The following is a 21,024-nucleotide window of genomic DNA, read 5'->3' as shown; positions in this document are numbered from 1 at the left end:
GGGGGCTTCCAGGTCATAGGTATTATAGCTAAGAGACACATGGTTGCATTCTTTTGAGTTTCTGATGAGCCTTTCCAAAGGAGGCAATCATATATGCATTTATCTCAGTGAGCAAAGAGATAAATCAGAGGGATGACTTTAAATAGAACTGGAGGCAGGTTTGCCCAAGCAGTTCCTAGCTTGACTTTTCCCTTTAGCTTAGTGATTTTGTGGCATCAAGATTTTCCTTTCACACCTCTAAGAAGATTCAGGAGGAAACATACACGAAGAATCCAAGGTGCCAGGGGTCATTATTGAAGGACCCAAGGGCCCAAACCTGTTTGACCTTGTCCATTTGGAGAGCGACAGATAAATATATAGCTGCACTACCAATTATTACTAAGCCCCCCAAGAAGACAACTGAATTTTCGGTGTAACAGAGAGCACTTTACAAACACACTTGGTCGAGAAGCGGTCACTCCCCGGCTCTGGGAGGCGAAGAGGACTGTGGGAGCCTGTTCGTTGTCCCGCTGGCTCATGGGAAATGTAGTGCAGCTTTCTCCAACATGGCCGCGCCCAGGGGAGGTGGCGTGCAAGTATCCGCTGCGGCGTCCTGGTGCTAGAGTGGAGGCTGGCAAAGAAGAAGTCACCTGCATGGTGAGAATCCGGCCTGAGCCGAAGCGGAGGTGTGTGGCACTTCTTGCTGGCGGGCATACGGGCTGCAAATCCCCGCTTCCTCATTTCGGCCTCTTCCGGTCTTCTCTAGCTGCCTTGCCAGCTAGGGCTGAGAACCTAGGGAAAGGGGATGGATCCCAGAGGCGCCCTTGGTGCAGTGTGGGCAGTAGGGTGTCTGCGTTGGGTGACTCTGTCAGTGTTTAGGGTGCACGTGTTTGTGTTTGGTTCGGGTGCTCACGTGGTGTCTGTGTCAATCTTCTGTTTTCTTTGGGGTTGGAGAGGACGGTTGCAACATGGGCCGTGTTAGTTTGGCGCTTCTAGGGCTTTTCTGACCGGTGACAATCTAGTGATGCAAAGGCAGTGCTGATGATCTGATCCCTTGCGCAGCTGAGTCTTCCCGTGCTTTTATTTGAGCAATCCCCGCGACTCCTGGGCCTCTGGTAGCGTCAGCCTGTTATTTTGATTGATTTCATTGAATATTTATTGTCAGTTGTATGTCAGGCACCAAGTTTGTACCCTCAAATAGATGACAGTTTTGTGGCGGAAGCCCAACACAAAGGGCAATTATAATACAATGTGAGAACTCTAGAAATAGAGATCCATGCTGGGTGTTAATGAAAACGTTGAAGAAGGCCACCAAACTCGGAATTCTGGAGGAGGGGAGGTTTAGGAGCTAAGACAGCAAAGTCGATTTAGGTTTATTTGACAAATGTTTATTGAGTGGCTGCTAGGTGCTAAATCCTGTTTAAGTGCTGGGTGCTACCGGGTGAACAATAGAGACAAAATCTCTACTTCATGAAGTGAGTGTACTTTATTAAGTTGTGGGGAAGGACAGAATAAACAAATTAATGGGAGTGTAAGAAAATATGTAGTAAGTGTTATTCAAAGAGTTAAAACTGGGCGCCGTGACAAGTGATGGGGTGAATTTTTTTCTAATCATTTTAAATCTTTATTTTCTTTTTAAACAGGTAATGCAGTTTAAATAGCTACCAACTTCAAAAGTCATGAAAGAAGAAAGCTCCCTTTCATTCCATTACTTATGGATCCATTTTCCTTCCCTGGAGGCAACCCATATCACCAATTTCTTGTGTGTTCCAAAGATTTCTATGTAAACTCTGTATACCGGTGCCGTACTTTAATATTGGGCCTCATTTGATAGGAAGTTAGATTCTAATCTTTGCTATTAATTATTAGGTTGGCGCAAAAGTAATCGCGGTTTTTGCATTTTTTTTTTAACATACAAGTATAGGAACATTTGTCTATACTGCTTGGTTCATAATAGACTCTCTATTATTCAAGGAGGGTATGATGTGCATACTACTATTACCACGTAGGGTAATATCTAGTAGGATATATTGGCTTTAAACTCACTAACAAGCAAGTAGCAGAGCATGCATTATCTCCAAACTTTCATTATCCCACAGAGAGTATGCTTACGCTGGAGCTGGCTGGACTGGACTCAGCATGGCTAGTATTATAGTTAATAGTGACTTCACTCCAATAACATCACAAGGAGCATCCAAGTTATCTGTGCATTAGTGGAAACTGGCCAGGGAAGTAGCTTTGTCAGAAGGGGGCGCTTCCAGACCTCAGCAGCTGGTATCAGCTTATTCTTGTTGAGATGACTCAGATATGCTGGGCCAGCACATTGCCTAGCCACTGGAATAGAGGAAAACTGAGCCTCAAAGGCCATTTAGTGTCTTTCTTCACGTGCAATAATGTTGCATGACTGAGGAAGGGAGAAAGGAAGGGGATGACAAAAATGTGGTTCTGAGGCTCCACCTGCTGGTGCTGGACTCTTAGTGGCAGACATTTTAAAAAGATGTATTTAGCATTGTTTCTTTCTCATTCCTTCCACTTTGCAGTGTTTGCTCATGTGAAATATTAAAAATAATTCTGTAGTGCAGTCATCCCTTGTTCTCCATGATATACTGCAAAGTTGCTGTTCCACAGATGAAGATCTTGAAATTGAATGGCTCTAAAATAGCTCCTTTGAAGGCTCTCAGATTTTCTTTGTTGTGTTAAGCCATTTTGATCTGCTTCTTCTGAAAATCAATGGTAATAAATAAATAATAAATTAATTTAATTCTAAAAAAGCTATGGGATAGGCACTATTATTTTTATCCCTATTCCTAGATAAAGAAACTGGAACACAGAGATATATAACCAACTCATTATACAGCTAGGATTATACAGCTAATAATCAGTGGTTGAGCTGAGATTTGAACCTGGAACATGAACTCCTGAACACTGTATTATATTACCTCAGAGAACTGAATGAGGCTCTGTGGTAACTCAGAAAGTTATGATTTAATCCCTGCCTTCAGAAAGCTCACAGTTCAGTGGAAGGGGACAGATATTCAAACAAATAATTATAATTAATGCAATGTTAGAAATGTCCCTTCACTTGTCCCCTTCCTGTCTTAATGATGACTGACTCCTAAACCTTTTTAACCTCAGTTCCTTTCCTAGGAGCCATTTTATATTGTCACTTGCCAGTCAGACATTGCAACCCTCTATCTCACAATACCTTAAACATATTATATGCTAAATCTGACTCATTACCTCCTATACTGAGCAGCTCTTCCTGAACCTCCTCCTGACTTTCCAGTTTTGAAGTGATAGCACTCATCTCTTAGTCACTCTGCCTGTAACTGGTTAATAAGTGATCTTTGATTCCTGTCTCCATCATGTCTGGGAAGTCATCGAAGCCTCTGGCTTCTGCCTAAACTTTTCTCTCACCCTTTCTCTTTCCCCGCTCCCCCTATTTCCCTTCTTTCTGTTGACCCCAGCCTAGATCAGGCCAGCATTTCTGATTAACAAGGTGGATTGTTTTCTTACCTCTCATCCCTCTGCTGTGCTGTCAGCCAACCTGCCTGCCTCACTGGCCCTACCTCCTGGTATGTACCCCCTATGCTAGGAAGCTGGACTGCTGGCATTTTAATAGACTTGGCATTTGTCTTCTATACTAAAGATTAGTAATTAGAATTTTGACTGTTTATGATTTTATGTGAAATAAGATAAATAAGATTTTATTTAACCCCCAAATTTATTTATTTGGTTGACTTTGAAGACTTTAAAGTCTGCAGAGAGTGGGACTGGAGGATCAGCAAACTCTCTGTGCTCTAAAAAAATTATGCCTACATCTTGGTGTCTTGAGCAAACGTGTCCATTTTGGTTTTAGCTTCTATTCTTTACTGCCTTCCTGAATACCTTCCTTTTTATTTGATTCTATAGTATTCCTATCCTTCGGTACATGGCACAAATCTCCTGTTTTGAGGCCTTTCCAGCTTTTCCAGTTTACATCCATCTTTTTTTTTTTTTTTTTGAGATGGAGTCTCACTCTGTTGTCCAGGCTGGAGTGTAGTGGCATGATCTTGGCTCACTGCAGCCTCTGCCTCCCAGGTTCAAGTGATTCTCCTGCTTCAGCCTCCCAAGTAGCTGGAACTACAGGTGCCCACTACCACACCTGGCTAATTTTTTGTACTTTTAGTAGTTTCACCATGTTGACCAGGCTGGTCTTGAACTCCTGAGCTCAAGTGACCTGCCTGCCTTGGCCTCCCAGATATTACAGGTGTGAGTCACTGCTCCCAGCCCACATCCATCTTATTTTTGTCTCTAATTCATGTTACACTTAAAGACTGTACTATCAGCATTAAATTATGTAAAGATGTGTCATAGTCTTATTGTTTAGTGTTTGTTTTCCACAACTAAGTTACAAACTTGTTGAAAGCATAAACTATGTACTTTATTATGGTTGCATGCTCCAGGGTGCTGAGACTGTGTGTATTCACTCATTTATTATTCATTTAGTCCTACCATCAAATATTTATTGAGCAACTACTATATGCTGGCATTCCTGCTCTCTTGGGATTTATATCATGATGGAGGAGTTACACTAACAGATGAATCATCACAAATTATGTTACATTTTGTGAACAAAATAAAAGACTACTGTGATAAAGTGTGATAAAGCATGATATTGGGTGCTGATTTGGATGGTGTGATTATAGAGACCTCTTTGGGATTCTGTTATTTAAAAAATTATAGATATAAAATATATGACATATGCAGTTTTTAAAATAGTAAAATAAACACCTACACCTACCTCGTAGCTGAAGAAATACCTTTGATGCTCCTATGTGTCACTTTCATGTTAATTTACTTTCCTCTCTCCCACAGAAATAGCCTCTCTCCTGAATTTTGTGTTTATAATTTCCTTGCTTTTCTTTTAGCTCTGCTATATATGTATTTCTAAATAATATATGGCTTGCTTTTTGATTTTGACCTTTATGTAAATGGAATCATACTGTATATTCTGCTAATTTTTTTGTGTTATTTCTCCCCCCACCGCTCCCCTGCCTGCTACTTGCCTTGCTTTACATTATAGTTGTGAAATTTGTGTATGGCCCATTTTACTTAGGGCTTCATAAGTAAAGGATTCATCATCCATGAGTAAAATAGCACACTTCATAGAGCTACCACATTGGAACATTTTTTAGAACCATCAGAGATATGCTATTAGATGTTCTTAGATACTCCTCCATTTTTTGTGTATCAGTTTGTTCTCAGTTCTCTTAGTTGGTACAAGGTAAATGAAGCATTTAAAAAATGATCACATAGAAATATTGATAAACTATGGAATGTATGAATAACATCATTATAATTATTCCTTCAGGACTCTTGAGGTTGACATTTTTTACTGTTTATTTATTTATTTATTTTTTATAGTTTGCTATGGACAGCAACCATCAAAGTAATTACAAACTCAGTAAAACTGAGAAGAAGTTCTTAAGGAAACAGATTAAAGCCAGGCATACTTTGCTGAGACATGAAGGCATTGAGACAGTATCCTATGCCACTCAGGTGACCTAAAATTATTATTATTATTTGAATGTAAATGTATTGCCATGTTAATTTATTATATTAATATTTGCTAATAATTGCCTAAGGCTGTAATTGTTACATCCATATTAGATGTACATATGATAGGACCTGCTAACTTTCTGGGTCCATAGCCTATAGTTTGCATTTCTATTTGTTTTGTTGTTTGAACTAGAAGAGGTTGTGATTATATATTAATAATAATACTGTACAAGTTTCTCAGTTTCCTAAGTATACTTATATTCATCATTATATTTAATTCCTTAGAAGTCCTTATGAGATAGGTAAGAAAACTAAAGTTCTGAGAGGTTATGATATGTCTCCATTGATATAAGCTAGTAAGTAGCTAATAGAAACTTAAAGCTAGATCTTCCATATCCTACTACAGCTCTCGTTCTTCTCTTCCCAACCTTACCTGTTTTATAAAGTATTTTGATTATGTGCTATTAACCATTTTTATTTTATTAGACCTTATTGACAAAGTCTTTTCATTATCTGTTGACAATAATTAAATGAGATGATAAATGTGAGGATCGTGAAATTTCCTGGGTTATGAATTAGGAGAACTCAGTTTAATTCTTAGCTTTTCTGGACATGAGCAGTAGTATCCTCTGACGTTAGTTTTTCTGGACATGAGCAGTAGTATCCTCTGACGTCGGCTTTCTTCATTTTTAAGCAGGGCATAGTATTGCGTACCTTTTTAACCCCATTAGATTGTTAGACTCTAGAGAATCTAGTTGTACTTACTGGACATTAAACTACTACATGAATATCAGAAGTTCTTATCTTTTTGGCTCATAAAGTTATAGAATAAAAGTAGAAAGTAAGCTTTAGATATCATTGAATTGAGGGGCGCACATACAATTGAGAAGGTGAAGCTGGGATTAAAACTTAGGCCTCTTGACTCTCAGACCAATACTCTTGCCTTATGCTTACCGTGCTGTCTTCTGTACATCATAGCTTAAGAATGAGCAGTCTGTTGAGGCACATTTGAATTTAGGAGGCAAAAGGCCCATACTTGGAATTAAATATTAATGTCTTCAGAGAATTTAAGCCACATTCCTACAGCAAGGATTAACTAGATAATAGATAATTAGAATTAATATGTTTACATACATACATACAGTTTACTGTTTCAGTCAAGAGCCACTGAGGCTATGAGACATTCAGAAGATTAAACTGACATACACTGCTCTCATCTCTTTCCAAGAGTGACTTGTGTTCCTTTCCTTACAGAGTTCATGAAGAGAAGTAGCAAGAAAAAAAAAAATAGGCTCAATTTCTTTGACCCCTTTGAAGCTTGTTTCTGGTTGGGTCTGCCTTTTCTTTAGGATCTCTAGAAGCTTCGATGTCCTTCATGGCTTCCAAAGTAGCATTTTATTAGGCTTTCTTTTTTCTCCATATTCTTAAAGGAAAAGAATAAAATTGTAGATGGACCTCTAATTATATTTTGTCTTTCCAGGGGAGAGCAAATATTGTTCTAATGATATTGTATTAGTCTATCCTCATGCTACTGATAAAGACATACCCGAACTGGGTATGTTACACGTGGCTGGGGAGGCCTCACAATCATGGCAGAAGGTGAAAGGCCTGGCTTACGTGGCGGCAGGCAAGAGAGAATGAGAGCCAAATGAAAGGGGAAACCCCTTACAAAACTGTCAGATCTCGTGAGACTTATTCACTACCACGAGAACGTTATAGGGGAAATGGCCCCCATGATTCAATTATTTCTCACTGGGGCCCGTCCACAAAATGTGGGAATTATGGAAGCTAAAATTCAAGATGAGATTTGGGTGGGGGCACAGCCAAACCATATCAGATGTATTATAATTATAGGCTCCTTTGTACAAATTTATAGCATTATAGATTCTTCTAGAGCAGTGAACCTCAAATTATCAGGACCAAAGATAACTTAAAAAAAATTCACATTCTCTACTTCGGACCATACTCCTTCTTATTTAGAAAATTGCTTGGATGAACAATTATAAATAAAATAATGGTTCCATTTAATTATATTTAACTATTACATTTAATTACCTTAATTATGTTGCATTTAGTTATGACATTTAATTATATGTGTCTCATATTTAATGGGAAATAAGTTCCTCTCCTCTTCTACTGCACTTGTTTTTGTGTGGTTTACCTTTAGAGTTGCCCACAAAACACTCGGATGGCATCTTTGAGAACTTCTAGTATTCCTGAAGTCATACTTTATCGTCTTCCATTCCTAGATGGGGTAGTGGACCCTCAACACCAATGAAACCTTTGTTCTTCCATAGATTTAGGAATATGGAAATGTTATTGCAACTATCACCATATATAACCAAGTTATTTTGGTATTTTAATTAATAAACCTCATTAAGTGAGGTCCAGGGCAAGCCACCTGAGACTCCGTTTTACTCCGTATCATATAGTATTGTATTAGTGGGCTTGTTTATTATGTGTGTTGTATATGCTTGCATACATACAAAGTACTGACTGTCCCATGACAAAACAGTTTTACTTTCCTTATTATCCAATTTCATAGTAATTCTTTTATATCCTTTTCAAACAAAGTTCTAGGTATTCTTATTTTGTATAATAAACCAATACACTATGTACTATCATAAATGAGCTTTATGTACTATCTTTTAGGCTTAATAAATAAATGTACTATACATAAATAAATGTACTACATAAATGAGCTTTATGTATGATAGTACATTATGTACTATCATAAATGAGCTTAGTATAAATTAGGGGTTGGCAAACTACTGTCCTTAGACCAAATCAGGCTCGTGAGCAAAATAATGAGTTTTATATTCTTAAAGTGTTGTTAAAACATAATACTAAGACTATCTGACAGCAACTTTTATGGCCTGCCAAGCCTAAAATATTTACTATCTACCTCTTCTCAGAAAAACTTCATCAACACCTGGTATAAATGAAGAAATTGATGAGAGTAGGCCATCCATGGCTTTCTTTTGTTATATTGAAATGTTTTCAGAAGTCATAGAGCATACTTAAAAAATATTTACACTGTATAGAATGGTTAAGTATAGAGACTATATGGGTGCTAGGCCATGAACATCAGAATAAAAATAAGAGACTCCCCCTTCATCCCTGCAAAATTTCCTTAAATAAAGTTTAGTGCAGAACTATGCAAATAGCGGGAAGTAATCGTGAAACTTACAAAGGAAAAAGTTTTCATTGTGAATTGACTGAATTACTTAGACTGCATTTCCTTAGAGGAAAATTTTTTCCTAAATATGTTCAATAGAACCTATAATTGGTTTTTCTTTGAGCTAATAGTACCTTTACTTTTAATTTTCAGTGAACGTTGTATAATGGTTATATTAAAAGTATGGATCCTGGAAATGGACAGAAATAGGTTTAAACCCACCCCTGATCACCACCTTAACCTCATTTGTCAGATCTTCTTCTATGAAATAGGGCTGATATTACCCAGATAAATTCAATATGTTGTGAAGATTATGTTAATGAGGATTAAATAGATAAAAGCATATAGAACAGTCTTGCAAAAAAGCAAGTATTATGTAACTGTGCTTTCTCCTCTACTCTTTCTCTTTCATTATGTTAAATTTATATTTCTGAATAGTCATGTTTTAATTTGCATTTATGGTCATTTAGAAATGAATATTTTGTGAAATTGGCTATTTAAAAATCAATATTATTTACAATATAGGAGTCCTTTTTATTCCCCAAATTTTTAGTAAATTGGTTTACATACTTTGTATGAGATCAGCAAACCAAACAACCACTACAAGGTAACTTTTTTTTTCTTAATTGCATCTTTGTAGTAATCTTATTTAAAAAATAATCTTATTTTAAAATAAATGGGTTGATATCAGTTGCTCATGTTACTTTCTTTCTTTTTGTTTGTTTGTTTGTTTGTTTGTTTTTTAAGAGCCTGGTTGTTGCCAATGGTGGTTTGGGTAATGGTGTGAGTAGGAATCAGCTGCTCCCGGTTTTAGAGAAATGTGGACTGGTGGATGCTCTCTTAATGCCACCTAACAAACCCTACTCATTTGCAAGGTACAAAACTACGGAAGAATCTAAGAGAGCCTATGTTACCCTCAATGGAAAAGAAGTAGTGGATGATTTAGGACAAAAGATCATTCTGTATTTGAATTTTGTGGAAAAAGGTATTATCATACAGTTATCTTTTAAACAATGATTCTTTTGTGCATTTTCTTTTCATAGACTTAAGTTGGGAGGTTCAGTTATTGTGAAACAAAATGAGAATGCAGGTTAGCAGCCCCTTTTACTTTAACAAACATTCTTTAAGCACCTATTTGTGCCAGGGATGGGACAAGTAGTTGACAGGACAGAGGTGAATAAGATACAACCTGCCTTTATGGAGCTGGTCCCACCAATCAACAATATATTTATTAGGCACATGGCTTTTTTTTGGAACCCTTCTGCCTAATTGTGTTTTTCAAAGTTTAATAATGAGGGTTCGGATTACCAGTTTATTTCACCTGTCTACCCAGGAGCTTTGAATTAATCACTTAAGAATGAATTATGATCCAAATGATCATATACCAATCTTCATATTTATAGCAGGGCACCTGTAGCTACCAAAGATTCCTAAAACTTTATGGTGGTGCTGTCCAGTAGAACTTTCTGTGATGGCAGAAATGTTCCTGTCTGTGCTGTCCAGTACAATAGCCACTGGATAGTCTGATTGAGGAACTGAATAATTTAGTTAAATAAGCACAGCTTTATATACTGGTGTACAGAATTGTACAGGAATTATTACTTCTGACCCATGGGAATGAGATGTATTGAGATGAACTTTGATTTAGACATCTAATCATATATTCATTTGCCACCTATTTAGGCAATAAAAGAGCCCTGTTTTAGATATCCTAGGAGTGGGTAGGTGACTGCAATCTGCTCAAATTTATGTTTTAGTAAAATTAGATCCAAAGGAAAACTTTTACAGACTCTTTTAAAGATTTATTTTAGAAACCGTATTTCTCAGTGCTCATATGCATTTAATTGTGAATCTGACTTAATCTTTACACATTTTGGAAACTAGATTATCCTCATATTTTACATGTTTCTGGTCAGTTTTTGAAAACTGAATGGCTGAGGAGTAAGTTTTTTTTTTTCGAGACGGAGTCTTGCTCAGTCGCCCAGGCTGGAGTGCGGTGGCTCGATCTCGGCTCACTACAAGCTCCGCCTCCCGGGTTCACGCCATTCTCCTGCCCCACCTCCTGAGTAGCTGGGACTACGGGTGCCCACCACCACGCCTGGCTAATTTTTTTTTGTATTTTTAGTAGAGACGGGGTTTCACCATGTTAGCCAGGATGGTCCCAATCTCCTGACCTCGTGATCCGCTCTTCTCGGCCTCCCAAAGTGCTGGGACTACAGGCGTGAGCCACCACGCCCGGCCGAGGTGTAAGTTTTAATCAGAAAATAGTCATTGGGTTTACCCCTGTCCCCCATGGTGAATACTCAATAAGAAATTGCACAAAGTAATTTTGGAGTGTTATTTATTTGAAATTCTTCATTAGATCCATATGTACTTTTAAGACTGTGGCAATCACATTTACAACCTTGAAAGTCTTTTTTAACTGAGAACAGAATTGTGTCTGTTTATGCTTATTTAGATATCCGCTACCAGGCAGCACTGAATAACAAATAGAAGATATATTTTTAATTCTTTAAAAAAAAAAACATATTTCGGAAACTAAATCCAGATTACTTAACACTGTAAATTACTTGTCTTTAAGGAATTCTTTCCAAAGTTTTCCTTATGTAATTTGAATAAATAATGTCTGGCACATAGTAGGCAATGGTATGTATTTAGCAAATGATTTACTATTGATGTTAAATGATTTACTATTCATGCACTTTTAATATGTTGTGTGCCTTTCAGCCATCTTATTTCCGAAAATGAGGATTTGAAGTTTTGTGAATTGATAAAGAGTTATTGGGCAGAATTATTTGTATATAGGAACTTTAAGTTTTGCATGTGACTATTTTAATTGGGTTTCCCATAGCACAATGGAAGGAGTTGAGGCCTCAAGCCTTACCACCAGGACTCATGGTAGTAGAAGAAATAATTTCTTCTGAGGAGGAGAAAATGCTTTTGGAAAGTGTGGATTGGACCGAAGATACAGACAATCAAAACTGTAAGTAAAACTTTCAAAATCTGATATTTAAAAGTTTCTGCAAAACTCTTCTTCCTTTCTTCTGTCTTTCATGGTTTATTAATATTTCCTCAAAATTACTGAAACTAACCTGGATCTAATGTTAGGCAAGTCATACCAACAATTCTTAGGAACATTAATAATAAATAACATTTATATAGCTATCAAATTTTAACTCCAAACTGATTAATATTTATTATCCAACATTTATATGGCTTTTATAAGCCTTTTCACTTATTTTATTCATTCCTTCCCACCTTAAGGCAAGTTTCCCTTGAGGAATTAGCAGTTCAGTACCATACTATTGTAATATAGTGAGAGCTTCCTGGAAATATTTGCAAATTGGAGTTTTTCTGACTCTTTCCAGCTCATTGGCAATGTTGTGAATGGTAGTGTACATGTTTAGTTTTCAGATTGATTGGGTGAAACTCTTGAAGAGTTTGTTACAATTTTAGACTTGAAATAACAAATATAAGGCAAAATGATTACTTTTGTTAAAGACTATAATTTACCAATTAACAGAAGTTGCCATTACTAAACTAATCCTTACTCAAAAAGTTGACTGGAATATGCAAAGGAATATAATTCTTTTCCTTCTTAATTGTTTACTTTGTGCTCTTCACATAGCTCAAAAATCCTTAAAACACAGAAGAGTAAAGCATTTTGGTTATGAGTTCCACTATGAGAACAACAATGTAGATAAAGATAAACCATTACCTAGAGGTAAGTAATTGCTAATACGTAATAAATTCTGCCTCAAAAAATTTAATATATTAGTAGAATATTATAATTGGGGGATTATGTTTCATTTGTCATTTGTAGATAAACTTTTCAAACAGTTGATTTAAAACACTTTAACTAGATAAATTGTATAATTTTGTTGTAAAAAAATTTCAAACACCATAGAGCTGAAGTTCATCATTATTATCCTTATTCCCATACTGCTTCTCAGAAGTACATACTATTAACAGTTTAGTATATACTTTTTCAGTCCTTTAAACAATGAGTTTACATTAAAATATGTATACCAATAAAAGTACCCAGTTGTTAATAAATGTAGTATTGTATGGTATTGCATATATTATATATTCCATATATTACATGTCAACCCAACTTGTCCTTTTCCCTCCACTATATGTCTTGGAAATCTTATACAGATTTTCATTTTACTAAATGATCCATAATAGCTTATTCAAATAGTTCCCTATTGATAGCTATTTAGGTTGTTTCTGGTTTTTAGCTTTCATAAATAATGCTGCTGTGAATATCTTCGTACATGCCTCTTTATGCACTGTGCAAGAGTTTCTCAAGGGAGACTACTAAGAAGTAGAATTGTCATGTTGAAATTTATGTTCACTAAAAAAATGTTAATTGATCAAAAAATTAGCCGGACGTGGTGGCGGGCGCCTGTAGTCCCAGCTGCTCGGGAGGCTGAGACAGGAGAATGGTGTGAACCCGAGAGGCGGAGCTTGCAGTGAGCCGAGATCGCGCCACTGCACTCCAGCCTGGGTGACAGAGCAAGACTCCATCTCAAAAAAAAAAAAAAAAAAAATTGTTAATTGATACTGGCAAATTGCCTCCTAAAACAGTTGTACCAGCATGTTCTCACCAAATGTGTACCCATTTCCCCCTGCCCCAACAACGTGTGTTGTAAAGGTTTTAAATTTATAATTTCTTGATTACTGATGAGGTTGGTCATTTGTATTTCCTTTCCTGTGAATTCCTTTTTATATACTTTGCCAGTTTTTTCCCAAGGAAGTGTCTAATTGATTAAGAATTTACTGTATATTCTGGCTTTTAATCCTTTGATATAATTGATGTAATTCTTTGTTGGAGTTAAATTTATCTTTATTTTAATGACTTTGGTCTTAATGCTTTTCTTCCATCATGAAACAACATTTATGACTCCAATAAAAGTAAGTTAGTTCCACTTTGGAAGGTGTGTTTTTTTAAGGGAAACAATTTAAAATAATTAAAATTAAAATAAATGATATAATTTAAAATAACAAAAAAAGTGGACAATTTCAATATATGGTGTATTTTTATAATTTAAATACCAAAATTGTTGTGAGAATTGTTCTTTTAACCTTTTTATCTAAAAAAAATCAAATAACTTTAAAAGATTCTTAAATTTTTTTATTTTTTAATTTTGTTTTGCTTGTGGGTTTATTATATGAATGGACCTGACTGCTAAATTAAAAGCTTAGTGATTTTTATCGCAGTGACTTTTAAAATTCTTGAGTAAAACAAGCAAAGTAACTATTTTAATGTTTTATCTTTATGATTACTAACTTTAGGTCTTCCTGACATTTGTGACAGCTTTTTGGAGAAATGGTTGAGAGAAGGTTACATTAAACATAAACCTGATCAAATGACCATAAATCAGTATGAACCTGGGCAAGGTGAGTATTTCTTGTTTAAACATTTTAGTTACATATTTTGGAACTCAGTAGATGATGTAATTCTCTAAGAGCAAATATATTATTATTATTATTATTTCTTTTTTTTGAGATGGAGTTTCACTCTTGTTGCTCATGCTGGAGTGCAATGGTGCGGTCTCGGCTCTCTGCAACCTCTGCCTCCAGGGTTCAAGTGATTCTCTTGCCTCAGCTTCCCAAGTAGCTGGGATTACAGGTGCCCACCAACACGCCCAGCTAATTTTTGTAGTTTTGTAGAGATGGGGTTTCACCATGTTGGCCAGGCTAGTCTCAAACTCCTGACCTCAGGTGATCCACTCGCTTCAGCCTCCCAAAGTGCTGGGATTACAGGCATGAGCCACTGCTCGCAGCCGAACAAATATATTATTTTTAAGCTCAAATTAAGTCTCAGATTACCTTGCTTATGTTCGTTACTTGTGTTGACTTCAATCCTTGCACATCTACACTTTAATCCCTTGAGGAACTTGCATTTCAAAGTGTAAACACACTGACACAAATCAGTTTGTGATTTTTTTTGTTTCCCTTTCAACATTTCCTTTAGAGAGGGAAGACATTGGTCTGAAAAACATAGGAGACGTGTAAAATAAAAAACATAGGAGACGTGTAATGGAAGAAACCAAATAATTTATAGATAAAAGAAGGTTACTTGGTTGGATGATCTTTCTCTTTCTAGTTATTGATTTCTTATACTTGTTAGCAGCAACTTCATCTGATATTTATAGTAATCAAATGATTTTGAGGATTTTATTTTTTACTTTTTTTGGCTTAAACAACAGAAATTTGTTTTCACAGTGTAGAGGCTGGAAGTTCAAGATGAAGGTGCCGGTTGATTGGGTTCCTGGTGAGGGCTCCCTTTCTGGCTTGTCATCGGCCACCTTCTCTCAATGTCCTCACATGTCCTTTTCTCTGTGTGTACATGTGCATGGAGAGAGAGAGAGCTTCCACTTGTAAGATTAGGACCCCACCCACACTTAAGACCTCTTTAATTGTAAGAGTTTTATTAACGGCAGGAGTTGTGGAGTTTTGTTTTCTTTTCTACATTTATTACAATGAAAACTGATGGCTTTAGATTTGTAGCCAAGTGGATTTGTGACTACTGCACCTCTGAATTAGAGAGACATGCTGACCTTGTCCCTGGCACAGCAAGACAACTGGAGCTGAAGCAGAGGCTGCTTCTGTAGAGCACAGAGGCTGGGGTCACTCTTAAAGACGCAGAGGCCTATAGGATGAAACGAGAAGGAGCATATGTTAGCTTCTACAAACCAGCGGGCTCTGAAAATGAGAGGGAAGGGCTGAGCCAAGGGAGCCTGACCCCAGATTAACCAGTCAGCCAGGGCATTTCTTCTTTACCTTTCTTACCTAGCTGTCTTTCCCTTGGCTTGTAAGCTCTTTGAGGACAGGGACCCTCTTACTGGCTTTGTATACCCTCACTGTGTAGCAACATTTCTTTTAAGAGGTGCGCAATTAATGTAAATTGAGAGATCGGTGGAGAAGTCCATATCGTAATTATTGATATGCCTAGTCTTTATACCTGGTTATTGCTTTTGTTCTGCAAGTACTTGGGAATCCAGTGTTTGAGGGTAAAAATGACTTTTGTATTTGTCTTTCACATTTTCCTCTTGGGCTGGAATTGGGTTAAATGTCCTAGTTAATCAGTGATTCCTGAGCCTTAATTTTAGATCAAACCCCAATGGCACTTTAACTTGAAGTTAAGATATTTTTAGTTTATATTTATTTTAATATATTTTAGTCACACTCGCCCTAAATGTTTCCTTTTAACCAAAATTATAGTATCTTCCTGATTACCAAGCAATATTGTCAACATAATATCATAAGGCTATATTTACAGCCATCTTAAATCTACTAAAAGGAAAAATGAAGTGACGTGTTGTCCTGTTTTCCATCTCAGGAATTCCCGCTCACATTGACACACATTCTGCTTTTGAGGATGAGATCGTTTCTCTCAGTTTGGGGTCAGAGGTAAATGGTCATTTTTATTAGCTATCATCATATATCTTACCTTGTACAATGCCCTTTTCAAAGATCATCCGCATTCTTAATGAATTAGGATTTAAAAATGAAAAGTAAGACCACCGTTAACACTTTGGTTTCTTTTGAATGTCCTCATCTTTTAAATGTCCAAAATTTTTTCTGTCACCTCATCAGATGCCAGGAAAACAACTTGAAATTTAATTTTTTACAGGAAACTTTTAGCAGTTAAATAAGATCTAGATTTTCCTTGGTGCAATATGGCCCATTTTTGACCTACTGGTGCAGCATTGCCATCTAGTGGCAAAAGATAGTAGCTTCATGCCATAGAAAAAGGAAACAAATTAAAATGTGTATTCCGAGTTTTGGTGAACTTTTTCCATATATTACCTGATTCAATCCCTTCAAAAACTCTGAGCAGTAGAGGGTAATATCTTCATTTTTATAGATGAAGAATAAGAGGTTCATGTTTATTCATTGACTTGTTTCTGAAGCTGCACTTTGCTTGAGCCACTAAAAGAAAATATTACATGTGAAGTAATCCACGCAACCTACAGGCAGATTTTTGGATAGAAATCAGAATTTTAGGTTGGGTGTGGTGGCTTATGCCTGTAATCCCAGCACTTTGGGAGGCTGAGACGAGCGAATCACGAGGTCAGGAGATCGAGACCATCGTTGCTAACACGGTGAAACCCCGTCTCTACTAAAAATGAAAAAAAAATTAGCTGGGCGTGGTGGTGTGCGCCTCTAGTCCCAGCTACTCAGGAGGCTGAGGCAGGAGAATCACGTGAACCTGGGAGGCGGAGGTTGCAGTGAGCTGAGACTGCGCCACTGCATTCCAACCTGGGCAACAGAGTGAGACTCTGACTCAAAAAAAAATGAAAATCAGAGTTTTAAATCTATAAGAGTCCTTAAAACATGAGGTCATCTAATCTAACTAGAGGCTGTATCAAATTCTGATCTTGTTCCTGGAGGCAAAAACTATTCATTTTTGTTTTCCCATATTTGTATAGTTTCCATCATTAGATCTTCAGTGTTTTGGCCTCTTAACCTTTCCCAAGCTTGTGTAGTCATGTTGATACTGTGACTTGACAATTAGTGGTGTTTGATATGACAAACCATCTTGTTAACTATGTGTGTAGATTCTTTTTTTTTTTTTTTTTTTTGAGGCGGAGTCTCGCTCTGTCGCCCGGACTGGAGTGCAGTGGCCAGATCTCAGCTCACTGCAAGCTCCGCCTCCTGGGTTTCCGCCATTCTCCTGCCTCAGCCTCCCAAGTAGCTGGGACTACAGGCGCCCGCCACCTCGCCCGGCTAGTTTTTGTATTTTTAGTAGAGACGGGGTTTCACCGTGTTAGCCAGGATGGTCTCGATCTCCTGACCTCGTGATCCGCCCGTCTCGGCCTCCCAAAGTGCTGGGATTACAGGCTTGAGCCACCGCGCCCGGCCGTGTGTAGATTGTTAATACAGGTGCTTTAAAAAATAATGAGATCGGGGAAGAAAAAGCACTCTTCTCTCTCTGGTTTCTTTTTTGTTTTTACCCCCTATCCTTGCTTCTAGCTTTAGGGACTGGTAAAGGACATCTTCACGTTTTCCTTCCAACTGTGTAGCCAACTGAGAAATGAGACAAAAGATAATTGGAGATTAGTGTGTTAACTTTACTACTGAGAAAACTGATGGCAGAACATGACTTTAGATCTGTAGCCAAGTGAACTTGTTAATACTACACCTCTGAATTAAAGAGACATACTGACCTCGTCACTGGCATAGCTGGACAACTGGAGACCTTCCCCATGGAGGCAGAGACTGTTCCTATAACAGGACACGAAGGAGCTCCTCTAACAGGATATGTGTTAGCTCATATCCTGTGTTAGCTCATAACCAGCTGGCCCTGAAAACGAGAGGAAAGGGCTGAGCCAAGTGAGCTTGGCTTCAGAGTAACCAATAAGCAAAGGCATTTCCTGGAGAGTTGTAAGTGAAGGGGTGGGAAAAAACTAGGAGTGTTTCTACTTTTTATTCCTAGGGAAGTTCCCTCCCTTCCCAGGGAGATGTGACAAATGGGGACTCAATATCCCCCCGAATGCCCTAGAAGATCATTGCACAGTTTTTAATTAGAAATTGTGAAGAAGGGAAAATTTGCCCTTTAGTTGAACTGAAAATCTGCTGCATTCGTTATCTCTATTTGGTGTCTCTGGAGGCATATAATTTTCAGCTGCCAATTTGAATGACTTTTGGTTAAAGCCGTCTTTGTAATGGCTGGAAAGTGTGCATAAGTTATGACAGGAACAGTAGATTTTCTTTTAAAAGATACCTTTGAGGGTAAGTGAATCATTGTAATTTTGAAAAAAAAGTTTATCTGTATGATTACTTGAACATATTCTTCTTAAAACTCTTATAATTTTAAGTTTATAATGTTTGTTTCAGCTTGTAATACTATTTAAAACAGTCTACTACATTGGGGCCTTTATTTCATCTATAAAATGGATTTAATAATATTTCTTTTCTGGCTGAAGGATTGTGATAGAAATAAAATGAGGTAATGTATGTGAAAGTGTTTTTCAAACTCAGAGCAGTTCATGCATGTGAAGGCTCCTTGAGGTGTGTCTGCTCTAGGGCTCCTTACTTAAAGCCTTCACTTCTGTAACAGGAGGAAGCTCATGTTCCCATGGCCTAGAAGTAGGATTTCAAGTGGTCGTGAGAGAGATGACTTTCCACTCTTGCAACTTGTGCCGTTGTTTTATTTATTTATTTATTTTTAATTAATTAATTAATTAATTAATTTTTTTGAGACGGAGTCTCACTCTGTCACCGGGGCTGGAGTGCAGTGGCCGGATCTCAGCTCACTGCAAGCTCTGCCTCCCGGGTTCAGGCCATTCTCCTGGCTCAGCCTCCCGAGTAGCTGGGACTACAGGCGCCCGCCACCTTGCCCGGCAAGTTTTTTGTATTTTTTAGTAGAGATGGGGTTTCACAGTGTTAGCCAGGATGGTGTCGATCTCCTGACCTCGTGATCCGCCCGTCTCGGCCTCCCAAAGTGCTGGGATTACAGGCTTGAGCCACCGCGCCAGGCCCTGTTTTATTTATTGATTGATGCTGTGTAATTACTCGAATTTTCTCCTAGCACCTTGCTCCACACCTAGAATCTGAGTACTATACCTTTGGCCCCCATTTCTTCATTTTCTCATGTTTGACATCCTCAGTTGTTTTAAGAAGTTTCCTGTAATGCCTATCATAGCTTCTATTTCATTGTAATAATTTTGTCAGTGGCATTATTGTTTTGTTTTTTTTGTAATGCTTTTTTGGTTTTGTTTGACTTAAAGATAACGTCAAAGACTCAGCTAAAGTCACTGACTTTGTATTTAATTCTTTACTTTTTTCTCTCAGGAAATTTCTTTTTTTTTTTTTTTTTTTTTTTTTTTTTTTTTGAGGCGGAGTCTCGCTCTGTCGCCTGGACTGGAGTGCAGTGGCCGGATCTCAGCTCACTGCAAGCTCCGTCTCCCAGGTTTACGCCATTCTCCTGCCTCAGCCTCCCGAGTAGCTGGGACTACAGGCGCCGCCACCTCGCCCGGCTAGTTTTTGTATTTTTAGTAGAGGCGGGGTTTCACCGTGTTAGCCAGGATGGTCTCGATCTCCTGACCTCGTGATCCGCCCGTCTCGGCCTCCCAAAGTGCTGGGATTACAGGCTTGAGCCACCGCGCCCGGCTCTCTCAGGAAATTTCTAAGATCTCTTTCAACTGTTAAATGTTACAACTCATGGTGTTCCCATGAGGTATTCTTAACTTTAATATAAGTCTTAAATGCTTTATTACTTAAGTGCTTTATATTTATAACTACTGGAGCATATTCTTAAAATTCTTATAGTTTGTCTAAAAATAGTGTACATTTTATATTAAGCAAAAATAGTCTTGATTTTTTTCAAACATATTAATTTTCCCTCTACAACTAAGTTGATTTTCTTTAAGGCTTTTGTACCTTTGAAATATGTGCGATATGTATATAAGTGAGCATTATTTTAGCTGCAAATAATAACAGAAAACCCAAATAAAAATGATTACGCAGCAAAACAAGTTAATATCTCATATAACAAGATGTCTCAAGGAAGGCTGGTTCCAAAAGTTTCAACTTGTTGGCCCAGGTCAGTGATTTCATCAAGGAACCAACCAGTTTCTTTCCATCTCAAATACTAAGTGCTCCCCTAACTAAGGATGAGCTTAGGGAAATATCCAAAGAGTAGGCTGCGTCAGGATATATGACAATAACGTACACCTGTGAAGTCTACTAGGCCTTTGTTTTTAGGTAATCCTTCACTGATAAATTTGTCCTGCCGTAAATTGCAGCCTGCCTTTGCTGGCCAGGCATGTTTTGAGAGATGCCCTTGCTATAACCTTTTATGAAAATAAACTAGTAATGTTGTTGCGTAGACACTCAGTATCTGACATCCTCAGTTGTTTTAAGAACTTTCCTGTAGTGCCTATCATAGCTTCCATTTCATTGTAATAATTTTGTCAGTGGCATTATTGTTTTGGTTTTTTGTAATGCTTTTTTTGTTTTGTTTGACTTAAATATAACGTCAAAGACTCAGCTAAAGTCATTGACGTCATATTTAATTCTTTACTTTTCTCTCTTTCCCAGGAAATTTCTAAGATCTCTTTCAACTCACCAAGTACCATAAGAGTTGGTCAACTGACAATGAAAATAACTACTTAATGTGCATCTCCCTAAAACCAGTACCTAACTTCTATTATAAATAAGAAAGAGAACTTTTGATTAGGACTCACCTGGGAAAATGAAACTAAAATTTATGAAGATGTTTTTAGAGAAAAATTTTATTTAACAATTTTTAGATTATATTACAACTATGTACTAATTTTTTAGAGCAAAGAATGAGTCACATGAACTTTATT

At 37.4% G+C, this 21,024-nt stretch overlaps 1 protein-coding gene across 7 annotated transcripts in view; it reads left to right on the top strand.

The window, feature by feature from the left end:
- The first annotated feature begins 345 nt into the window (after nt 1-345).
- Nucleotides 346-21,024, top strand: part of ALKBH8 (alkB homolog 8, tRNA methyltransferase) — a 74,410-nt gene continuing 53,731 nt past the window's right edge. Inside the window, exons 1-8 of one of the 7 annotated variants that reach the window (XM_033204665.1) lie at nt 547-665; nt 3,447-3,554; nt 5,386-5,520; nt 9,446-9,683; nt 11,550-11,681; nt 12,327-12,422; nt 13,997-14,101; nt 16,047-16,117. In XM_033204665.1, the coding sequence (XP_033060556.1) occupies nt 5,392-5,520; nt 9,446-9,683; nt 11,550-11,681; nt 12,327-12,422; nt 13,997-14,101; nt 16,047-16,117 (771 nt within the window). In that variant the 5' untranslated portion in view covers nt 547-665; nt 3,447-3,554; nt 5,386-5,391. Of the gene's footprint in view, nt 666-2,496; nt 2,713-3,446; nt 3,555-5,385; nt 5,521-9,445; nt 9,684-11,549; nt 11,682-12,326; nt 12,423-13,996; nt 14,102-16,046; nt 16,118-21,024 lie in introns of those variants that run through there. The other 6 variants (XM_033204666.1, XM_033204662.1, XM_033204664.1 and 3 more) reach the window with 6 other exon arrangements.

Source organism: Trachypithecus francoisi, unplaced genomic scaffold, assembly GCF_009764315.1.
Source record: "Trachypithecus francoisi isolate TF-2019V2 unplaced genomic scaffold, Tfra_2.0 Lachesis_group8, whole genome shotgun sequence".
In the NCBI taxonomy this organism is placed as follows: domain Eukaryota; kingdom Metazoa; phylum Chordata; class Mammalia; order Primates; family Cercopithecidae; genus Trachypithecus; species Trachypithecus francoisi.
This window is presented reverse-complemented; position numbering and strand designations above follow the sequence as displayed.